This window comes from Euwallacea similis, chromosome 4, assembly GCF_039881205.1.
Source record: "Euwallacea similis isolate ESF13 chromosome 4, ESF131.1, whole genome shotgun sequence".
Lineage (NCBI taxonomy): Eukaryota > Metazoa > Arthropoda > Insecta > Coleoptera > Curculionidae > Euwallacea > Euwallacea similis.
The window spans coordinates 3426425-3444310 of record NC_089612.1 but is presented as its reverse complement, the minus strand read 5'-3'; the positions used below and the strand labels follow the sequence as shown (position 1 = coordinate 3444310).

At 34.7% G+C, this 17886-nt stretch overlaps 4 protein-coding genes across 7 annotated transcripts; 3 read left to right on the top strand and 1 right to left on the bottom strand.

Moving 5' to 3' along the window:
- Nucleotides 1-771: 771 nt before the first annotated feature.
- LOC136408052 (uncharacterized) lies at nucleotides 772-4261 on the bottom strand. Of its 2 annotated transcripts, none has more exons than XM_066388811.1 (6): nucleotides 3696-4261; nucleotides 3498-3643; nucleotides 3228-3431; nucleotides 1756-1971; nucleotides 1084-1262; nucleotides 772-1025 (listed from the first exon to the last, which is right to left on the bottom strand). In XM_066388811.1, the coding sequence occupies exons 1-6, from the start codon at nucleotides 4209-4211 to the stop codon at nucleotides 787-789; spliced, it is 1500 nt and encodes a 499-aa protein (XP_066244908.1). In that variant the 5' UTR covers nucleotides 4212-4261; the 3' UTR covers nucleotides 772-786. The 2 variants fall into 2 exon arrangements, with proteins under 2 accessions (XP_066244908.1, XP_066244909.1); XM_066388812.1 differs by having other exon boundaries at nucleotides 819-838; nucleotides 3696-4253.
- LOC136408074 (uncharacterized) lies at nucleotides 2108-2838 on the top strand. Its single transcript, XM_066388850.1, has 4 exons — nucleotides 2108-2243; nucleotides 2300-2448; nucleotides 2501-2664; nucleotides 2716-2838. The coding sequence occupies exons 1-4, from the start codon at nucleotides 2176-2178 to the stop codon at nucleotides 2830-2832; spliced, it is 498 nt and encodes a 165-aa protein (XP_066244947.1). The 5' UTR covers nucleotides 2108-2175; the 3' UTR covers nucleotides 2833-2838.
- A 283-nt stretch (nucleotides 4262-4544) lies between the features above and the next one.
- Nucleotides 4545-5955, top strand: LOC136408066 (3'-5' ssDNA/RNA exonuclease TatD). The gene is made up of 6 exons (XM_066388830.1): nucleotides 4545-4828; nucleotides 4881-4979; nucleotides 5039-5199; nucleotides 5255-5438; nucleotides 5486-5648; nucleotides 5713-5955. The coding sequence occupies exons 1-6, from the start codon at nucleotides 4666-4668 to the stop codon at nucleotides 5870-5872; spliced, it is 930 nt and encodes a 309-aa protein (XP_066244927.1). The 5' UTR covers nucleotides 4545-4665; the 3' UTR covers nucleotides 5873-5955.
- A 2074-nt stretch (nucleotides 5956-8029) lies between these two features.
- On the top strand, nucleotides 8030-15378 carry Ubi-p63E (Polyubiquitin-63E). 3 transcript variants are annotated; one of them, XM_066389260.1, is made up of 3 exons: nucleotides 8063-8309; nucleotides 10981-11540; nucleotides 11769-15378. In XM_066389260.1, exons 2-3 carry the CDS (start codon nucleotides 10982-10984, stop codon nucleotides 15317-15319), a joined length of 4110 nt encoding a protein of 1369 aa, XP_066245357.1. In that variant the 5' UTR covers nucleotides 8063-8309; nucleotide 10981; the 3' UTR covers nucleotides 15320-15378. The 3 variants fall into 3 exon arrangements, with proteins under 3 accessions (XP_066245356.1, XP_066245355.1, XP_066245357.1); XM_066389259.1 differs by having other exon boundaries at nucleotides 8030-8175; nucleotides 10981-15378; XM_066389258.1 differs by having other exon boundaries at nucleotides 8062-8309; nucleotides 10981-15378.
- The last annotated feature ends 2508 nt before the right edge of the window (nucleotides 15379-17886 follow it).

Genomic DNA, 17886 nt, shown 5'->3' with positions numbered 1-17886 from the left:
CACTCGTCTAAAAATGTAATTCCCCTCATATGTTTTCATATACAATAGAACAGAGCTTCGGATGCGGAAATAATTATTAATGAATTAATGTCAGAAATTTTCACCTTCGTACAACCATTTTTTGAGCAGAATCATTGCAATTTTTTTTATCTCCAGAAGATTTGATGCTTTCCAGATCTATGAAACGAAGAGTAATTGAAGGGTTTTGTACAAAAATAGGTCAACAATATTTTTTCGAGACGTTCAGTACATGAAAGGAGAAAATAATTATTTATAATTATTATCCTATGGATGTAAATGAAAAGTGGATTCTTGTTCTTGATAAAATGGTGGATAAAATTAGTGATTCTATACAACTTTTTCAATTAATTGGTAAATGAAAATGAATGAATGAGATGGGTTGGTTGAATACTGCTTGCACTCTGAAATCAAAGTACAATTTGGGATTTATTTATTTAACTTAAGAAATATTCTTTGACAGTACATTAATAATATACAGGGTATCTGATAACTATGGTGTTTAAGATGTAATGGAAAACTGAACTGTAACTCATAACACTGTAAAACAGTACTTATATTACAATAATGTGACCGTCAGCTAAATTTTTTGCTATTTTTGACACTCGATGTTTTGTGATTGCATGCAAAGAACAGAAAGCCGTTTTGCAAATTTTAATTCTTTCAGCCCCGGTGCGTGTCTTGAATTAAAAAAAAACATGATTAAAAAAAAGTGTACTAACAAAAATGTACTGTTACCTTATACTGAAAAGAACTGCATTTTTCTCTTCAGTCTCCTGTAGTTGGTCGCTTACGCTGCACACTCGAAGCCGTGATTAATCTACTCAAATAGATATCCTGATCATCTTTGTCACCAATATCATAAAACTGCTCAAGAATTTTCTGTTTTTGTGTATCACTAATTTTTGTAAAACATTTTAATTTGCAGCTACATTTAGGCCCTGTAGTTTTCTTCGAATCTTTATTATTTGTCAAATTAATATGTTCTTCATGTCTGGCTTCTTTTGCTTTAATTATGCGCATTTCTTTTCCAGAAACTTGTACGTTTTTAATTCTTTTTTTTACCTTTTTTCTTTTCTGGTCCTTGCTTATCCTTAGCTGAGGTTGTCCGTTTTTCATTCATTGTTTCGGCGAGAAAAAAATTCTTTATGCTACAACGGGGTCCTGGAGTATCAGGATCTGATAGAATATGGTCACTACTTGAGTCAGCAAATGGATGTTCTTCACTTGACTCACTCAATTCACTAGAATTGTTCATTTTTCAGATGTTTAGTAATTAGGTGTGGCGTTGGTATGAACAAACCAATACACACTCAACAGAAATCAGAGTAGATAAGCACATGTATAAAGTGCATATCTTTGTTCAAAAAACGTTTTCGTACCCATATCCATTTTAACATTCGCAGTGGTAATTAGACGAAAACATTTTATGAAGGGGTGTACACAATCTCTATTTTCGGTGGGAAAAAAACGGTAATCTCCGAAAGATTACTGATTTTCGCTTCAAAATTTTCCTGTGTCATCTTTTCAAGTTCTATATCTCAGCTAAAGCCGTTTGGATTTGACTGACTTTGCATCAAAGCTTTTTTCATAACTTAACACATAATAAAAAAACATAATTGAATTGAAATTTGGCAAAAATTGGAGTTAACCAGTTTTTGCACCGAATTCTTCAATGTATTAGTAACTATTGATTATCGACTTATAATGCCCCAATAACCTTATTTACGTACTTACCTTTCGGTATTCTTCTCAGTTCCTACATTAGTTAAAGACAGTGGTTGTTGAGGTGTCTGATGAGCACTCCAATGTACGTCCTTACACGAGGCTGCGAAATTTACTTTTATGTCCTCTTCATGATCATTATAGTGATTTCTGGGAACGGTCGAAACATCCTCATCTTTCTCAGTCTTGATGTCCGTTATTTTATTATTGTCTATATAAGTGGATATCCTGCAAATGTATTTTTTGTTGTACCAAAAATAGATAGGGTGAAGAGAGATAAACTGAAATTGTTTGGGTAATTTTTTATAATCAAAAATCTCAGATTTTTCTAGATATTTTTCTCTTTATAGTTTGTTGGGGCAAGTTAAAACATCATTTCAACCCAAATCAACCCAAAACTCTTCCCAACTTGAAAATAACAATAATTTGAAAATGGATAATAATAATACGCACACCGCCACTACCAATGACTTATTTAAAGTTCCACCATTGCTTAAAGAGTAAGAATTCAATTTAATTATATAAACAATTATAGTGAAACTATACTTTATTGTAGACCATACATGGCATCTCCTGAGTCTGAAGAAATTATCAAATGTTTTGTATGTGATTTAGACATTTACTCAAGATCTGAAAAGGACCAACATGTGCAAGACTTTCCCCATAGAGAATTAGCAATGATGAGGTATAATTTAATAAAAATGGGTAATTCAGAATCTCTTAATATACTTCCATGTTAGTTCTTCTCATTCTTTAGGAATCGATAGGAAAATATTCAATTTAATTAAAAATAAAGGCTATATTATTTGCACTCTATGCAATGTTGTCCTGCAAGAATCTCATTTTGTTCCAAACCATTTGAATGGAAAAACCCACATTAAGAAATTTGGTGCTTGGAGCAAGGAACAATTGTTAGAAAAGGTTTTAACAATGATTATATTTATTGTCAATCTCACTGTGCATATTATTTAGGCTCCACTGGAGGTAGACACCATGTGGTATTATTGCAAGAGTTGTAATGTCAGATTGGATGGTACAGGTGATGCTGAAAAGCATTATGAAAGCAGCAGCCATGAAAGTCAAAAATAAAGATGGGAGCACATTAGATCTTCAGTAGGCAATCAGATATACATTATTATAAATTGTTAAACTTCAGAACTGTAATTATAAAATTAATATTTTTCCATTTTAAAATTGTTTTAACTAATTAAAAATAATAAAAATATATAAATATTATAACAAGGAGCAGACAAATTCAATGATAAATAGGGAACATATTTGTAGCACACATAGATTCAAATGGATTAGTGTGCATTCCCTTTAATGTCTTGGAAAAATCTACAAATCATTTGCCAAATGAAGATTTGTGAACTTGTTGACAAACACATTTGTGACTGCATAGAAACTCCTTTTCTGTTTACCATGTGCTCAATGTGTGTTCAGAGAAATATTAAAATCTATAACGATCTTGTAGAAGCATATACCTTTCAGGAACTTCACGCAATTTCCTTTGCCCATTTTGTAGATCAACATCAAATGCTTTTTCTTCAATTATTAGTTCATCAGGCTCCAATTTAAATTGTACACCAGCACTGTCATTATTTTGCACATTTCCTGGAGCCCAATTTCTCACTTTTAATTCAGTTTCCTGTGTAGACTCTGAAGAACCTTCATCTGCAGTCTCAGTCCTACAATGTTATTTATTAAAAACCAAAGTCCTGTTACTTTTTTTAAATTTATTTTTATAAAATTACTTTTCTGAGTCTGAGTCTGTTAATGGATTTTCAAAATCAGCAGAACTTTCTTCCATACCACCAGTTCCAAAAAATTGCATTTCCTCTGGTAGCTCTTCGTTTAATTCTGAATCGGAACCAGAAGAGCTTATGCTAAGGCTATCATCCTGAAATGAATTTCAATTTGAAGCAACTATTGCAGACAATAAATCATCTTACTTCTGGGTCCAAGAACAAATTGTGCTGCTTCTTCATATCAGCAATATCATTATTTATCATAAGATCACTGACTACATCAGCTTCTCTCGTCAAACACAAAATTTCTTTCAGTATATGTTGGAGACGTGTATCAGAATTAAACTGAATTTTAATTAGAGATGTGGTAGAAATTTTTTTTAGAATACTGATATTTCGATTACTGCCTGTTAGCTTGTTTTTTGGAGAGGAATTAGGGTGTACTTGGTTGGAACAGTCTTGAATTTGTCGAGGGTGCGATTGACTATAATTTTGAGTTTGCTTGTGACTATAAGGAGCAGAAGCATTTGCATGATTTGAAATTCGTTTTTGGCTGAAAGTTTTATATGTTGGAGCTCTCTTACTGGTAGTTTCTTTTTGAAAATTTGCAGGCGTATTTGTCAAGTTTACGTATAATTGTGGCCCAGTACCGTTCATTAGTGCTTGTGTAATTGAGTTGATGTCTATGGCTGAGAGGGTACAATTAACAGAGTGGTCCATAGTTTGAATTTCACTTAAAACTTCTTCAAAATATAGATACTTAAATTAATTGACATTACAGCAAAATAAACCGTTCACTAATATAACCTCACTTATCCTCCTATTTCAAGAAGAACGAAAACACTTGCAAAATATTAATTGTCTCTTTTGCTTATGTGGTAGTTTAGATATATTTATCTCTCTTTACACAGCCACATATATTACAAATTCAAATTCTTATTTCATCCGCCAATCCAAATTATTGACTTATGATTATAAGCTGCCCTTGTTTTTTCACCATAAATGTCTTTAGCTAAAAAGAGACAACATTTGGTTTATTGAATTTTTTTGGCTACAATCATGTAACTACCAAATTGACAAATGTCAACGTTGGGTAAATAAATATTATAGGTTATATCTGTGCTTACCATCTTCCAGTACCAAGATTTAATTAGTTTTAATAAAATCCTACGAAATGGCCACTCCGAGCATAGACACACTTACCGACGATTTAATCAAAGCAGCAGCTATGGAGAAATGTTACGAGAATTACATTTTAATCGACGTGGGTGCCAATTTGACTAACAAGAAGTACAGCAGGGACTTGGACAGTGTAATCCAAAGGGCCAAGGACTCAGGTGACTTATTAAATTTTATCTCTTAACTTACATTTCAATAAACCATATGTAGGTGTACAGAAAATTATGGTAACTGGAATGTCAGTAAAAGGTAGCAAAGAAGCTTTAAGACTGACTCGTATATATCCTGGTACCCTCTACTCTACTGCAGGTATACTTATAATGTTCAAATCATATTGATATTATAAACATAAAGAATAAACCATTCAGGCATTCATCCTCATGATGCAAAATCCTATGATGATCAATCTTGGGAGGAATTAAAGAGGATAGTGCAGAATCCAGAATGTGTTGCTATTGGTGAATGTGGTTTGGATTATAACAGGAATTTTTCTGAGCCAGAGGACCAGAAAGCTGTTTTTGAGAAACATGTAAGTTCTTCTTTATAATACACACACAAATAACTTGAAGCATATTTTGTTGAAGATTAAACTAGCAATTGAGCACAGTAAACCTCTATTTATCCACGAACGAGACGCTTTTAACGAACTAAACGAAATACTGGATAGGTACTCTAATAATTTACCACCTGTGGTTATCCATTGCTTTACTGGCAGCTTTGAAAATGCCCTTGCTTATTTAAGTAAAGGATATTACATAGGATTAACAGGTAATTTGAAGGATTGGGAATTTTGGATTTTACATGAAGAATTTCAGGTTACTTGTGTAAAGACAAGTCAGACAGTGGTGTTAGGAAATTGCTAGTGGACAATTTGATCCCTCTTGATAAATTATTAGTCGAGACTGATGCCCCATTTATGTACCCTAATACTAGGGCCTCAAAGTTACCTACACATGTTAAAGAAGGTCTTACAGAGAGGTGAGTTTCAGGTTTAACTGTTATGTTCTAATGTAAATGAGTTTTTTTTATTTCTTACAAACAGGTCTATGACCTTTTTACATCGATATTGCACTTTCCAAAGAAACGAACCCTGTTCTTTGCCAGCGATCGTTGAAATGATTGCGGCATTTATGAATAAGAAGCCGGAGGAAGTCGCTTTGGCCACTTCCTTTAACGCCATGAAACTCTTTGGGCTCTCCTAGTTTTAGTTTAATGCCTTAATAGTTGTTCCTTTATAGTTATTAAAACAACATTTTTATAATTACTAATTATGCGCAGTGTTTTGGCCGCCCTTCGGGGGCCTGTATTAAAAGGGGATGTTTTCATATTTGTTATTGGAATTACTCAATATTCGAGCGGGCGTTTTATGTACTATTCAAAGCCAAAAGTAGTTTTATTAATTAACGCTTTAGTCTGCCAATACACATGTAAATCGTTAACTATTTTATTTGCACGTGAACAGGGACGAAACTTGTTTTAATTTTGCTCACTACGTCATGCTTATTAATGTTAAGAACTCTATTTATACTTTATACTATTTATAACGTAAGGAATTGAAACAAAGGGAAATTACTATTTGCGGAGGCATCGAAAGTATATGGGAAGATTCTAAGGTTATTATAGTTGTATCAATGATATTTAGACGACGCAAATTTGTTGTTTATTTGTGTTTCAAACACAAATTAATCGTCTAAAAATGGTCATCTATATGGATATTATGTAGGTATAACCGCACTTGCCTTCTCTAGTTGTTACTGAAATATATTATACATATTTTTGTATAAAATAGATTATTTATTTTCTTATACATAGGTGTTATTAGTATCTTCTAGTTGATATCTATTGTCTGTTATTGCGTGTAAAAAATAAAAAATAATTGTGCCTTAATGGGGCAAATCACCCGAAAGTGGAAAATGAATATATTATTTTCTTTAATAATAACATTCACTGGAAGTCTATTTTTAACCTCATTATACCACGAAATTTCCAACTTTAAACTCCCTCCCACACAAACGACGTCCTATTTAACTGCAATATTGATAACAATAAATAAAGCACAGCACAATGGATTTGTATCATAAGTATTTGCTTAGAATTTTAAGAGGCGTTTGAACTGCATCTGCGATCGCTTGAATAAATGAACTTGGCACCGACTTAATCTAATTTTTTGGAATTGCTGAAACGCAAATTGTTCTAGAATATTCCGAAGGTTATCTAGAGAAATGTTTTTAAAACGTCTTAAATTCATATTTTAAAAATGTGTATGGTAAATAATAAAAACGTATGAAGCACTTAAATGAAGAGTAAAAGGTATTTGAAGAAAAACTAGAATTTTTTTTATATAGATACCATTTCAACTAAGCAGAAACTTGAGCGAACGATGAGAATACTGACAATTTTGTACAACTTTTAGGGAAATTTCAAACTAATTATATGATTAGGTAGGTACGAAAATCGATAGTATAAATCATAGTCGCGATTTTTTTTTCAATTTTTCTCATTAAAATTCTCGTTATCTATGACTTCCCTTACATTTTAACTCATTATGTAAAGTTCGCAGTATGTTTCTAAGATATTTTCCAACATAAGGTACTTGGTTTCTCGTTCTGTTCATTTTGAATGGAGAAATTCAACAAATCAATCGAAAGTTAATGTCTATTTGTCCACAATAAATTACGGACTTAAAACCTAAACACAAATCAGCTGATCAATACGTGTCGTCTGGAGGTTTAATAAACAACAAAGACTTTGCGATGTTGTCAAACCTAAGAATACTTTTTCCTCAGTTAGGATAGAAATTATATTTTATTAAGTAAATAAATAGTTGGTTTAACTTCAAAATATTCATTTTAACCGTCCCTTATCGTCAAATGAGTGGTTGTGTACTGTTTAGTTGAGATTATTCTTCTTCATGTATTTTACATAGATAATTATATATTTAAAAATTGCAGAATATTGATTTACTAAATTTAAAATTTCATTTGATGGAAATTTCATATTCTTTATTACAGATTACTCTTCCAGTTTTCTATCATTTTGCTACTTTTGGCTTTACGTGACAGCACAGCTGCCAATCAATTCAGCTGTTATCTGACAGCTATACTGAAGGTCAACTTTTTATCAGGGTGACCAATATTTCCCCAGATAAAGAAAACATTACTAGATATACTTGAATTAATCTCGTACTTTATTATTGCAACTCTTCAAAAATTATCATCAAATTATTAATACATTTATTTTTTTCTTTATCAATAAGTATCTAAATCTATTGATAATCATCTACGTTTTAATTTAATCGTAGTTACTAAACAAAGAGTATTTTGGTATCGAGATTATTTTAGAATGGTTTGGAGTGGGGGAATGTCAATGTATAAAATTAGCTCCTTGTTCGCTTTGCGCCGTTAAAAGACATTCAACTGAGGAGTTTCGCATTGAAACATACATCGACAAAGAGTGCAGCAGTTTTAAAGTAGTGATTTTGTGTTAGTGATATTTGAACAATAAGGTGAACATCATTTTCAATCGAGAAGTCGTTGCTAGTAAGGGTTTCCTAGGAACCATTTGATTGTTCTGCAACAAATTATTTCTAGTGTTTTAAAGCCGATTCAGGTGTTATAGGGCTTCGCAAATAAAGAAAAAGTAAGTTTCAAATTATTAAGTAAAAAATCTGTGTTACTACGTTTCAAATTCGTTCAATTATAACATTTTTTGCGTTGTAATGGTGCAATCACACTGGGTGTGGACAAGATGGCGACATGGATCCTCGTAGCAAGGCTACAACAAAATTAATACTTTTAAAATGTGATCTGCCACTGGTTTCCCATTGAAATCTCGGTAATAAAGGAAGCCTGTATTTGTATAATATTTAAATATATGTATGGGTTTTTTTTGTTAGTAAACGTCCTCGTCAGTAAAATTGATTTAATGCCAACAAACAAAACTGTGACTGGAACTATGGCTATTGTTCAGACTCTAGTACTGACGTCATCACGATAGAAACGTTTATATGACGATCAAGAACTTACGAGAATGTTATTGAAAGTGACGTGTCAATAGTTGCAAATGTAGATAGTACTATTTACAGCTGTATCAATTATACTTTTTATAGCTATAGATAGAATGATAATTGACAACTATTGAAAGTTTTTGAAAATTGCAATAACTATCTACCTACATTTAATATACAGTCAGCAGCAGCAGTGAGTCTGATATACAACCCAAAAACTGAAAGAAAAATGAAGTTAACAAAAACTAAATCACAAGGAAAAATATATAAACATTAAATAAAAGTATTCCCCCCCTGTTTGGTGATGTTTAAAAGATTTTTGGGATTCAACTCAGAATTTTTTGTTGACTATAGGTTTTACCTCTTTTTTTAAAATCAAATATTCATATGTGCTTTAATCCTTAAAGTGAATGATATTCCAAAATTTCTATGGCTCTGATAAACATTTTTTGCAAAGTACTGTAAGCTTGATTTTTAGCACTAATAGTTGGTTTTCTATGGGGTATACCACTATGTAAATGTTGTACATTGTAAGTTGAGTGTTTGTCAACAGTACTAGTATTTATGAGAGTCCTCTTCCATTGTGACATATCTCCAGCTAATTGCACTACACTGATTCTAGGATCTTTTTTAAGCGTTTTCGTTATTTCACATATATCAAAAGGTGTTCATTTCCATGGACGTCCAGAATGAAATTTATTGCACACAATACCAGCAACTTTATACTTGTAACAATTTTTTTTTTTTAACGTTTTTATAATGTCTTTTTATTGTATTTCCAATTTACTGAAGAGATTTTATCTTCTTGACTTAAGATTAAGATAAGTTTGCTTAGATCTTCCGATATTTCAGTTTTTTTATGAGTTAAGTTATGTATTGCTATGTCCTAACCTATCGGTTATTATATTAGCAGCAAAACAATTTATAAGCTATATGAATTACCTTTTTGCTGCAGATTACTTAGCTTTAACTGATCTTTATTACACAGACTGTGTACTCACGTTTGTGCCGTATTTTATGTAGTCTTATGATTCCACAAACCCTATCTTGTCTCTAGTTGTAAATGTTTTTATAGATCTCATTGTCTGTTACACTAATGAACATTCCACTGCATTTGTAATTTTTACATAGGGTTTCTGTATGTATATTTTTTACTCCTGGAAAAACTTTAAAACTTTGTGTGTACTCAATTTTGCCACTGACTATCTATTTTTTTTTATTAACATTTACAACAACCTATTATTTTTATTTAGAAATAAAATTGTGTTTGTATTTTTGGGCTTAGATCAGACTTCTGTTTGCTGATAATTAAACCTCTTAAACAAAACTTTTGAATTCTTTAGAAACTACTGCAGTGCAGAGATGTTTTAGACTTATTTATTAGATAGTTCTTCTAAATTAACTTGAAATGTCCATAAATGTTTGAAAGTAAAAGTCATTGTAAAAGCACTACAAAGGAAAAATGGAACACCAGTGGAAATATGTAACGGATCTTCTTTTTTTGACCCTGCACCTGACTCAACCCTACACAAGGACTACTCAGGAAAAATAACCACCCCCATAATTGTAAAATTAAAAGTTGTTTTCAAACACGTCAAATTAGAGTAAATATATAGCTAAACATATATCCCACAGCTTAAAAATAATACCTACTCAAGATAAGGTAATCTTTGATAAACGAAAAATAGAGATTGCAAGACTGAAAGCTGTGCTTAGATGAATAGTGGGACTGGGAAAAGCCATTAACACCTAATGATGACTTGGAGAAAACCAAGATTGAAAATCTTAAAAGAAAAATGAACATCACAATAATTACATCAAATGAGAGACATGCAAGAAAAATTTATATATTTTATATTCCTAATGTTATAGATGCTAAAGTTGTTGACACTGATCAGCCAACTGCAAAAATCTGTACTTGAGGAAAAAACATAAAGTAATAGGTTAACAATGGGTTGAAAGCACTAACTCCAATAAAACTGTTACCAAGCACCAACGAAGTTAAGAAAATAATGAAAAAAATTGAAAAAAAAACAATTAGAAAGACTTGTCTCAACATTCAATGTATTTCTACAAGAAAAAAAAGTTAGCTTTCAGTTAAAGTTAACAGCATATTATCAATTTAGCCCTAATTTGCTAAAAAGTGTACAACATTGTTTCTCATTATCATGAGCTGTCGAAATTCTGTTATTTCACAAAACGGGGAATGAATCATGTTTACAATGAAATTAATAGAGAAACGTAGCAAACATAATTATGATTTGTGATTTATGATTTTTATTCTAAACATACGTTTCTTTCCAGAATGCAGATCTTCGTAAAGACCTTGACGGGTAAAACCATCACCTTGGAAGTCGAGCCTTCTGACACTATTGAAAATGTGAAAGCGAAGATCCAGGACAAGGAGGGCATCCCACCAGACCAACAGCGTCTCATCTTTGCTGGAAAACAGCTGGAAGACGGTCGTACCCTTTCTGACTATAACATTCAAAAGGAATCCACTCTTCACCTAGTGTTGAGATTAAGGGGAGGAATGCAAATCTTTGTAAAGACTTTGACAGGAAAAACCATCACCCTTGAAGTCGAACCTTCTGACACTATTGAAAATGTGAAGGCTAAAATCCAGGACAAGGAAGGTATCCCACCAGACCAGCAGCGTCTTATCTTTGCTGGAAAACAGCTGGAAGACGGTCGTACCCTTTCTGACTACAACATTCAAAAGGAGTCCACCCTCCACTTGGTATTGAGATTGAGAGGAGGTATGCAGATCTTCGTAAAAACTTTGACTGGCAAGACCATTACTCTTGAGGTTGAGCCAAGTGACACCATTGAAAATGTTAAAGCCAAGATCCAAGATAAGGAAGGTATCCCACCAGACCAGCAGAGGTTAATTTTCGCCGGCAAACAGCTAGAAGACGGTCGTACTCTGTCTGACTACAATATCCAGAAGGAATCAACCCTTCACTTGGTGTTGAGATTGAGAGGGGGGATGCAGATTTTCGTTAAAACTCTTACTGGCAAAACCATTACTTTGGAAGTCGAGCCTTCAGACACCATTGAAAATGTAAAAGCCAAGATTCAGGACAAGGAAGGAATTCCCCCAGACCAGCAGAGATTGATTTTCGCAGGAAAGCAGTTGGAGGATGGACGTACTTTGTCCGACTACAATATTCAAAAGGAGTCCACCCTCCACTTGGTATTGAGATTGAGGGGAGGAATGCAGATTTTCGTCAAAACTTTGACAGGCAAAACCATCACCCTTGAAGTTGAGCCAAGTGACACCATCGAAAATGTGAAAGCGAAGATTCAGGACAAGGAGGGCATCCCACCAGACCAGCAGCGTCTCATCTTTGCCGGCAAACAGCTGGAAGACGGTCGTACCCTGTCTGACTACAATATCCAGAAGGAATCCACCCTTCACTTGGTGTTGAGATTGAGAGGGGGGATGCAGATTTTCGTTAAAACTCTTACTGGTAAAACCATTACTTTGGAAGTCGAGCCTTCAGACACCATTGAAAATGTAAAAGCCAAGATTCAGGACAAGGAAGGAATTCCCCCAGACCAGCAGAGATTGATTTTCGCAGGAAAGCAGTTGGAGGATGGACGTACTTTGTCCGACTACAACATTCAAAAAGAATCTACTCTTCACTTGGTGCTGAGATTGAGAGGAGGCATGCAGATTTTCGTCAAGACTTTAACTGGCAAAACAATCACTCTTGAGGTTGAGCCAAGTGACACTATTGAAAATGTGAAAGCGAAGATTCAGGACAAGGAGGGCATCCCACCAGACCAGCAGCGTCTCATCTTTGCCGGCAAACAGCTGGAAGACGGTCGCACCCTGTCTGATTACAATATCCAGAAGGAATCTACCCTTCACCTGGTGTTGAGATTGCGAGGAGGAATGCAGATCTTCGTCAAAACTTTGACTGGCAAAACCATCACCCTTGAAGTTGAGCCAAGTGACACCATTGAAAATGTTAAAGCCAAGATCCAAGATAAGGAAGGAATTCCCCCAGACCAGCAGAGATTAATTTTCGCCGGAAAGCAATTGGAGGATGGACGTACCCTGTCTGACTACAACATTCAGAAGGAATCCACCCTCCACCTCGTGTTGAGATTGAGAGGAGGCATGCAGATTTTCGTCAAGACTTTGACTGGCAAAACCATCACCCTTGAGGTTGAGCCAAGTGACACTATTGAAAATGTTAAAGCTAAGATTCAGGACAAGGAAGGAATTCCCCCAGACCAGCAGAGGTTGATCTTTGCCGGAAAGCAATTGGAAGATGGAAGGACACTGTCTGACTACAACATCCAAAAAGAATCGACTCTTCATTTGGTGCTGAGATTGAGAGGAGGGATGCAGATCTTCGTAAAAACCTTAACCGGCAAAACCATCACCTTGGAAGTCGAGCCTTCAGACACCATTGAAAATGTGAAAGCCAAGATCCAAGATAAGGAAGGAATTCCCCCAGACCAGCAGAGGTTGATTTTCGCCGGAAAGCAGTTGGAGGATGGACGCACTTTGTCTGATTACAACATTCAGAAAGAATCCACTCTTCACTTGGTGTTGAGATTAAGAGGAGGGATGCAGATCTTCGTAAAAACCTTAACCGGCAAAACCATCACCTTGGAAGTCGAGCCTTCAGACACCATTGAAAATGTTAAAGCCAAGATCCAAGATAAGGAAGGTATCCCACCAGACCAGCAGAGGTTAATTTTCGCCGGCAAACAGCTAGAAGACGGTCGTACCCTGTCTGACTACAATATCCAGAAGGAATCCACCCTTCACTTGGTGTTGAGATTGAGAGGGGGAATGCAGATTTTCGTTAAAACTCTTACTGGCAAAACCATTACTTTGGAAGTCGAGCCTTCAGACACCATTGAAAATGTAAAAGCCAAGATTCAGGACAAGGAAGGAATTCCCCCAGACCAGCAGAGATTGATTTTCGCAGGAAAGCAGTTGGAGGATGGACGTACCCTGTCTGACTACAATATCCAAAAGGAATCCACCCTCCACTTGGTATTGAGATTAAGAGGGGGGATGCAGATTTTCGTTAAAACTCTTACTGGTAAAACCATTACTTTGGAAGTCGAGCCTTCAGACACCATTGAAAATGTAAAAGCCAAGATTCAGGACAAGGAAGGAATTCCCCCAGACCAGCAGAGGTTAATTTTTGCCGGAAAGCAATTGGAAGATGGAAGGACACTGTCTGACTACAACATCCAAAAAGAATCGACTCTTCACTTGGTGCTGAGATTGAGAGGAGGCATGCAGATTTTCGTCAAGACTTTGACTGGCAAAACCATCACTCTTGAGGTTGAGCCAAGTGACACTATTGAAAATGTGAAAGCGAAGATTCAGGACAAGGAAGGAATTCCCCCAGACCAGCAGAGGTTGATTTTTGCCGGAAAGCAATTGGAAGATGGAAGGACACTGTCTGACTACAACATTCAAAAAGAATCTACTCTTCACTTGGTGCTGAGATTGAGAGGAGGCATGCAGATTTTCGTAAAGACCTTGACGGGCAAAACCATCACTTTGGAAGTCGAACCTTCTGATACAATAGAAAATGTCAAAGCAAAGATCCAGGACAAGGAAGGAATCCCCCCTGACCAGCAGAGGTTGATTTTCGCCGGAAAGCAGTTGGAGGATGGACGTACTTTGTCTGATTACAACATTCAGAAAGAATCCACTCTTCACTTGGTGTTGAGATTAAGAGGAGGGATGCAGATCTTCGTAAAAACTTTAACCGGCAAAACCATCACATTGGAAGTCGAACCTTCTGACACCATCGAAAATGTTAAAGCCAAGATCCAAGATAAAGAAGGAATTCCTCCAGACCAGCAGAGATTGATTTTCGCCGGAAAGCAGTTGGAAGATGGACGTACTTTGTCTGATTACAACATTCAGAAAGAATCCACTCTTCACTTGGTGTTGAGATTAAGAGGAGGGATGCAGATTTTCGTTAAGACGCTTACTGGAAAAACCATCGCCTTGGAAGTTGAGCCTTCTGACACTATTGAAAATGTGAAAGCCAAGATTCAGGACAAAGAGGGTATCCCTCCAGATCAGCAGCGTCTCATCTTCGCCGGCAAACAGCTAGAAGACGGTCGTACCCTGTCGGACTACAATATCCAGAAAGAATCTACCCTTCACCTGGTGTTGAGATTAAGAGGAGGCATGCAGATCTTCGTCAAAACTTTGACGGGCAAAACCATTACTCTTGAAGTTGAGCCAAGTGACACCATCGAAAATGTTAAGGCAAAAATCCAAGACAAAGAAGGAATTCCCCCAGACCAGCAGAGGTTGATCTTTGCCGGTAAGCAATTGGAAGATGGAAGAACACTGTCTGACTACAACATACAAAAAGAGTCAACTCTTCATTTGGTGCTCAGGCTGAGAGGTGGCATGCAAATTTTTGTTAAAACGCTGACTGGAAAGACCATCACTCTTGAAGTTGAACCCTCCGACACTATTGAAAATGTTAAAGCTAAAATTCAGGACAAGGAAGGAATTCCCCCAGACCAACAACGTCTCATTTTTGCCGGAAAACAGCTTGAAGATGGGCGAACCCTCTCCGACTACAATATCCAGAAAGAGTCTACTCTTCATTTGGTGCTCCGTCTTCGAGGAGGATATTAAGGAAGTGAATGTAACTTTTTTTTTAAGACAAGTTGTTAAATAAATGGTTCCTTTGTGTATTTAGTGGTTTTTGATTTTGAATTTCTTTGGAAAGTAGCATTTTCTGAATTCCTTAGAACCAAACTATTCTGGTGAAAGTTTGGCTAGCTTACAGAGGTATAGTTGAAGGAAGCGATGCTATTTACGAGAAGTTTTATTTCCCCCAGAGCCAATTGAACTCTTCTGTCCATTGATATTTGTTCATGTCTCGTTTTGTTTTCGAGTTTAAAATTAAAATTTAAACTTCTGCACATCTCTAAATCTACCTAAGACATGCATTGAAAAATGCAAATAAATGAAATCAAACCAGTTGTAATAAGCACACTGTATTTCAAAGATGGGAGTTATTCTGAAAAATGTCCTTTCTCTTACTTTGTCCCAAAGCATATCTTCCGAATTTGGTGTCGTATATTTGAGAAACTCCCTATTATTACGGTTATCACGTGTTAACGTATATTTGGTATGCTAAGGAAAGGCGTCGATTCGGTCCAAACCTAATTTTATTCTTTTGTAATGTACCCCGATGCAGAAATAAAAACACTTGTCTGGTATTGGTCACTACTATACAGGGTGACCATAATCTATCTCTCAGTATGGGTAACTTTTTTATTTGAAGAAATAAAAAATCAGTTATATGGGCAGAATTCCATATGTAATGCGATGCCGGTTTCCAATTTGACAAATTACGTAATTTTTCTGAAATATTTGAAAAAAACTGAAAATTACCTAAATATTTAAACTAAAATGTCTCAAGATCTATTAAATTTAGATCAATGAAATAAGTTTCTTTTTACAGATGTTTTTGCATAGAATTCAATGGTGTTAAGCATATTTTCAGAATGACCTTGATTTTTCAGATATGACGTGAACTTATGTTTTTTTAAATGGTAATCATAGTTGGCTATGGACGCATTAAATAGCTTTTTTTCCTAATTTCATTGATGAACCGGCACGAACGCCACTGATGTAAGTGCTCAAGAAAACAGTTTTGCACATGTAAATGTGACCTTTAATGATACATTTCCGTGTACCGAAACTCATCTCAATATCTCAACGGGTTTTCGATAGATTTAAAATAAACTATTAAAAATGGAGAAGTTGAGACATCCCGTATCATGAAAACGGAGCATTTCCGGACCCATGTTTATATGAGCTTTTTCTCATATTTGTAGATGTACAATCCGTCCTTAAATTTTCCTCACAACATTCTGTAACACCCTGTATAAACTTTATAAATAGTTAATCGCGTTTTTCCCATGATGAGCAAATTCCTTAGCCTTTTGTGTTGCATTGAAGCCAAATTTAAGATTATTTGAGACGAACTCTGATTTTGAACTTTATTTTTAAAAATTGTTTCTTTTGTAAATCCCATTTAATTAGCAAATTATGCATATTCAGAAAAATGTAACCAACGTTTCATTTAAATATGCTTGTTTTGTGAGATTTTAGAACCGTTTTTAACGCTCTATAAGATACCAAAATTTCAAAAAAATACTTTGACGCTCTGTATAATGAAAGCAATCAGTACGGATGTAGAAAGATTCAAAAGAACTTCTCACAATAATGAAACACGTCATTTTTATGGTGGCTCTAAGATCCACTCTATATTTTTGTTAAATATCCTAAATCTAGGTAGAAAACACAGATATATTGAAAATTAGCCATGTTTTAAAAAAACTGAAACATATTATACAGTAGAAATTGACTAGTACGAACCTTCAAGGGTCTTGACCTGTTGTTCGTTAGAGGCGACTGAGGATAAAAACTGGTTCATACAAAATTTCTATTTTCACAATATGCCAAATTATACAATTTTTCGTTGTAGTAAATAAGTATATATTAAATGAGAGAAAAGAACAATAAAAATTGAAAAAAAAAACAAATATTTTAAAATACAACAAAAATCTTAAATAAAATCGAAGTTTAGATAGAAAAGAAGTTCATAATTTGACTTTGCACTTGCGGTTTTTCAATATCTCTAGAATTATTTTGTTTTGCAAAAGATCTGTCGCATTTAAAAGTTTTAATTTTTTGGATAAGTTATCTGTACATAGTTTGTTACGTTCTTCAAAGCAAAAAGGGCCTCTTGAGCTGAGATTAAAACTTCATCATTCCCGTCAACTTCCTCCTCATCACTCGAACCCTTTTCATATTGATCATTGGCAAATATTTGAACAATGTCGATATCATTGGAAAGTTCAGCAACTTTCACATTAATCATCAATCATGTCATATTCGCTTAATTCCCTCAAAATCAGAAGTGTGGTGATTTTTGGTCCATTCGCTTAAATCCAATTTTGTTTCTTTTCCATTTTGTGTTAAAATCATTATTTAAATTATAACCCTTGTTTTATTCTGTTCAACAATGTACAATGATGTTGCTGTGAGCGAACTTCGAGGCAGCATCTCCGGATAGTTCGTTATAACCGAGCTCAAAGCTCCAAAAATAACAAATATGGTATATTATAACCGAGCGTTCGTTACAGCCAAGTTCTACTGTATAGACACTTTCGAGTAAAGTATTACTT

Bases quoted from the DNA above. Each gene is read 5' to 3' on its own strand.
- LOC136408074 (XM_066388850.1), top strand. From the start codon at position 2,176: ATGGATAATAATAATACGCACACCGCCACTACCAATGACTTATTTAAA. The intron at 2,244-2,299 runs GTAAGAATTCAA...ACTTTATTGTAG, and splicing joins GTTCCACCATTGCTTAAAGA to ACCATACATGGCATCTCCTG. The intron at 2,665-2,715 runs GTTTTAACAATG...CATATTATTTAG, and splicing joins AGGAACAATTGTTAGAAAAG to GCTCCACTGGAGGTAGACAC.
- LOC136408052 (XM_066388811.1), bottom strand. From the start codon at position 4,211: ATGGACCACTCTGTTAATTGTACCCTCTCAGCCATAGACATCAACTCA. The intron at 3,432-3,497 runs GTAATTTTATAA...ATAACATTGTAG, and splicing joins ACAGACTCAGACTCAGAAAA to GACTGAGACTGCAGATGAAG. The intron at 1,972-3,227 runs GTATATGCTTCT...ATACATTTGCAG, and splicing joins TTGCGTGAAGTTCCTGAAAG to GATATCCACTTATATAGACA.
- LOC136408066 (XM_066388830.1), top strand. From the start codon at position 4,666: ATGGCCACTCCGAGCATAGACACACTTACCGACGATTTAATCAAAGCA. The intron at 4,829-4,880 runs GTGACTTATTAA...AACCATATGTAG, and splicing joins CCAAAGGGCCAAGGACTCAG to GTGTACAGAAAATTATGGTA. The intron at 4,980-5,038 runs GTATACTTATAA...TAAACCATTCAG, and splicing joins TACCCTCTACTCTACTGCAG to GCATTCATCCTCATGATGCA.
- Ubi-p63E (XM_066389259.1), top strand. From the start codon at position 10,982: ATGCAGATCTTCGTAAAGACCTTGACGGGTAAAACCATCACCTTGGAA.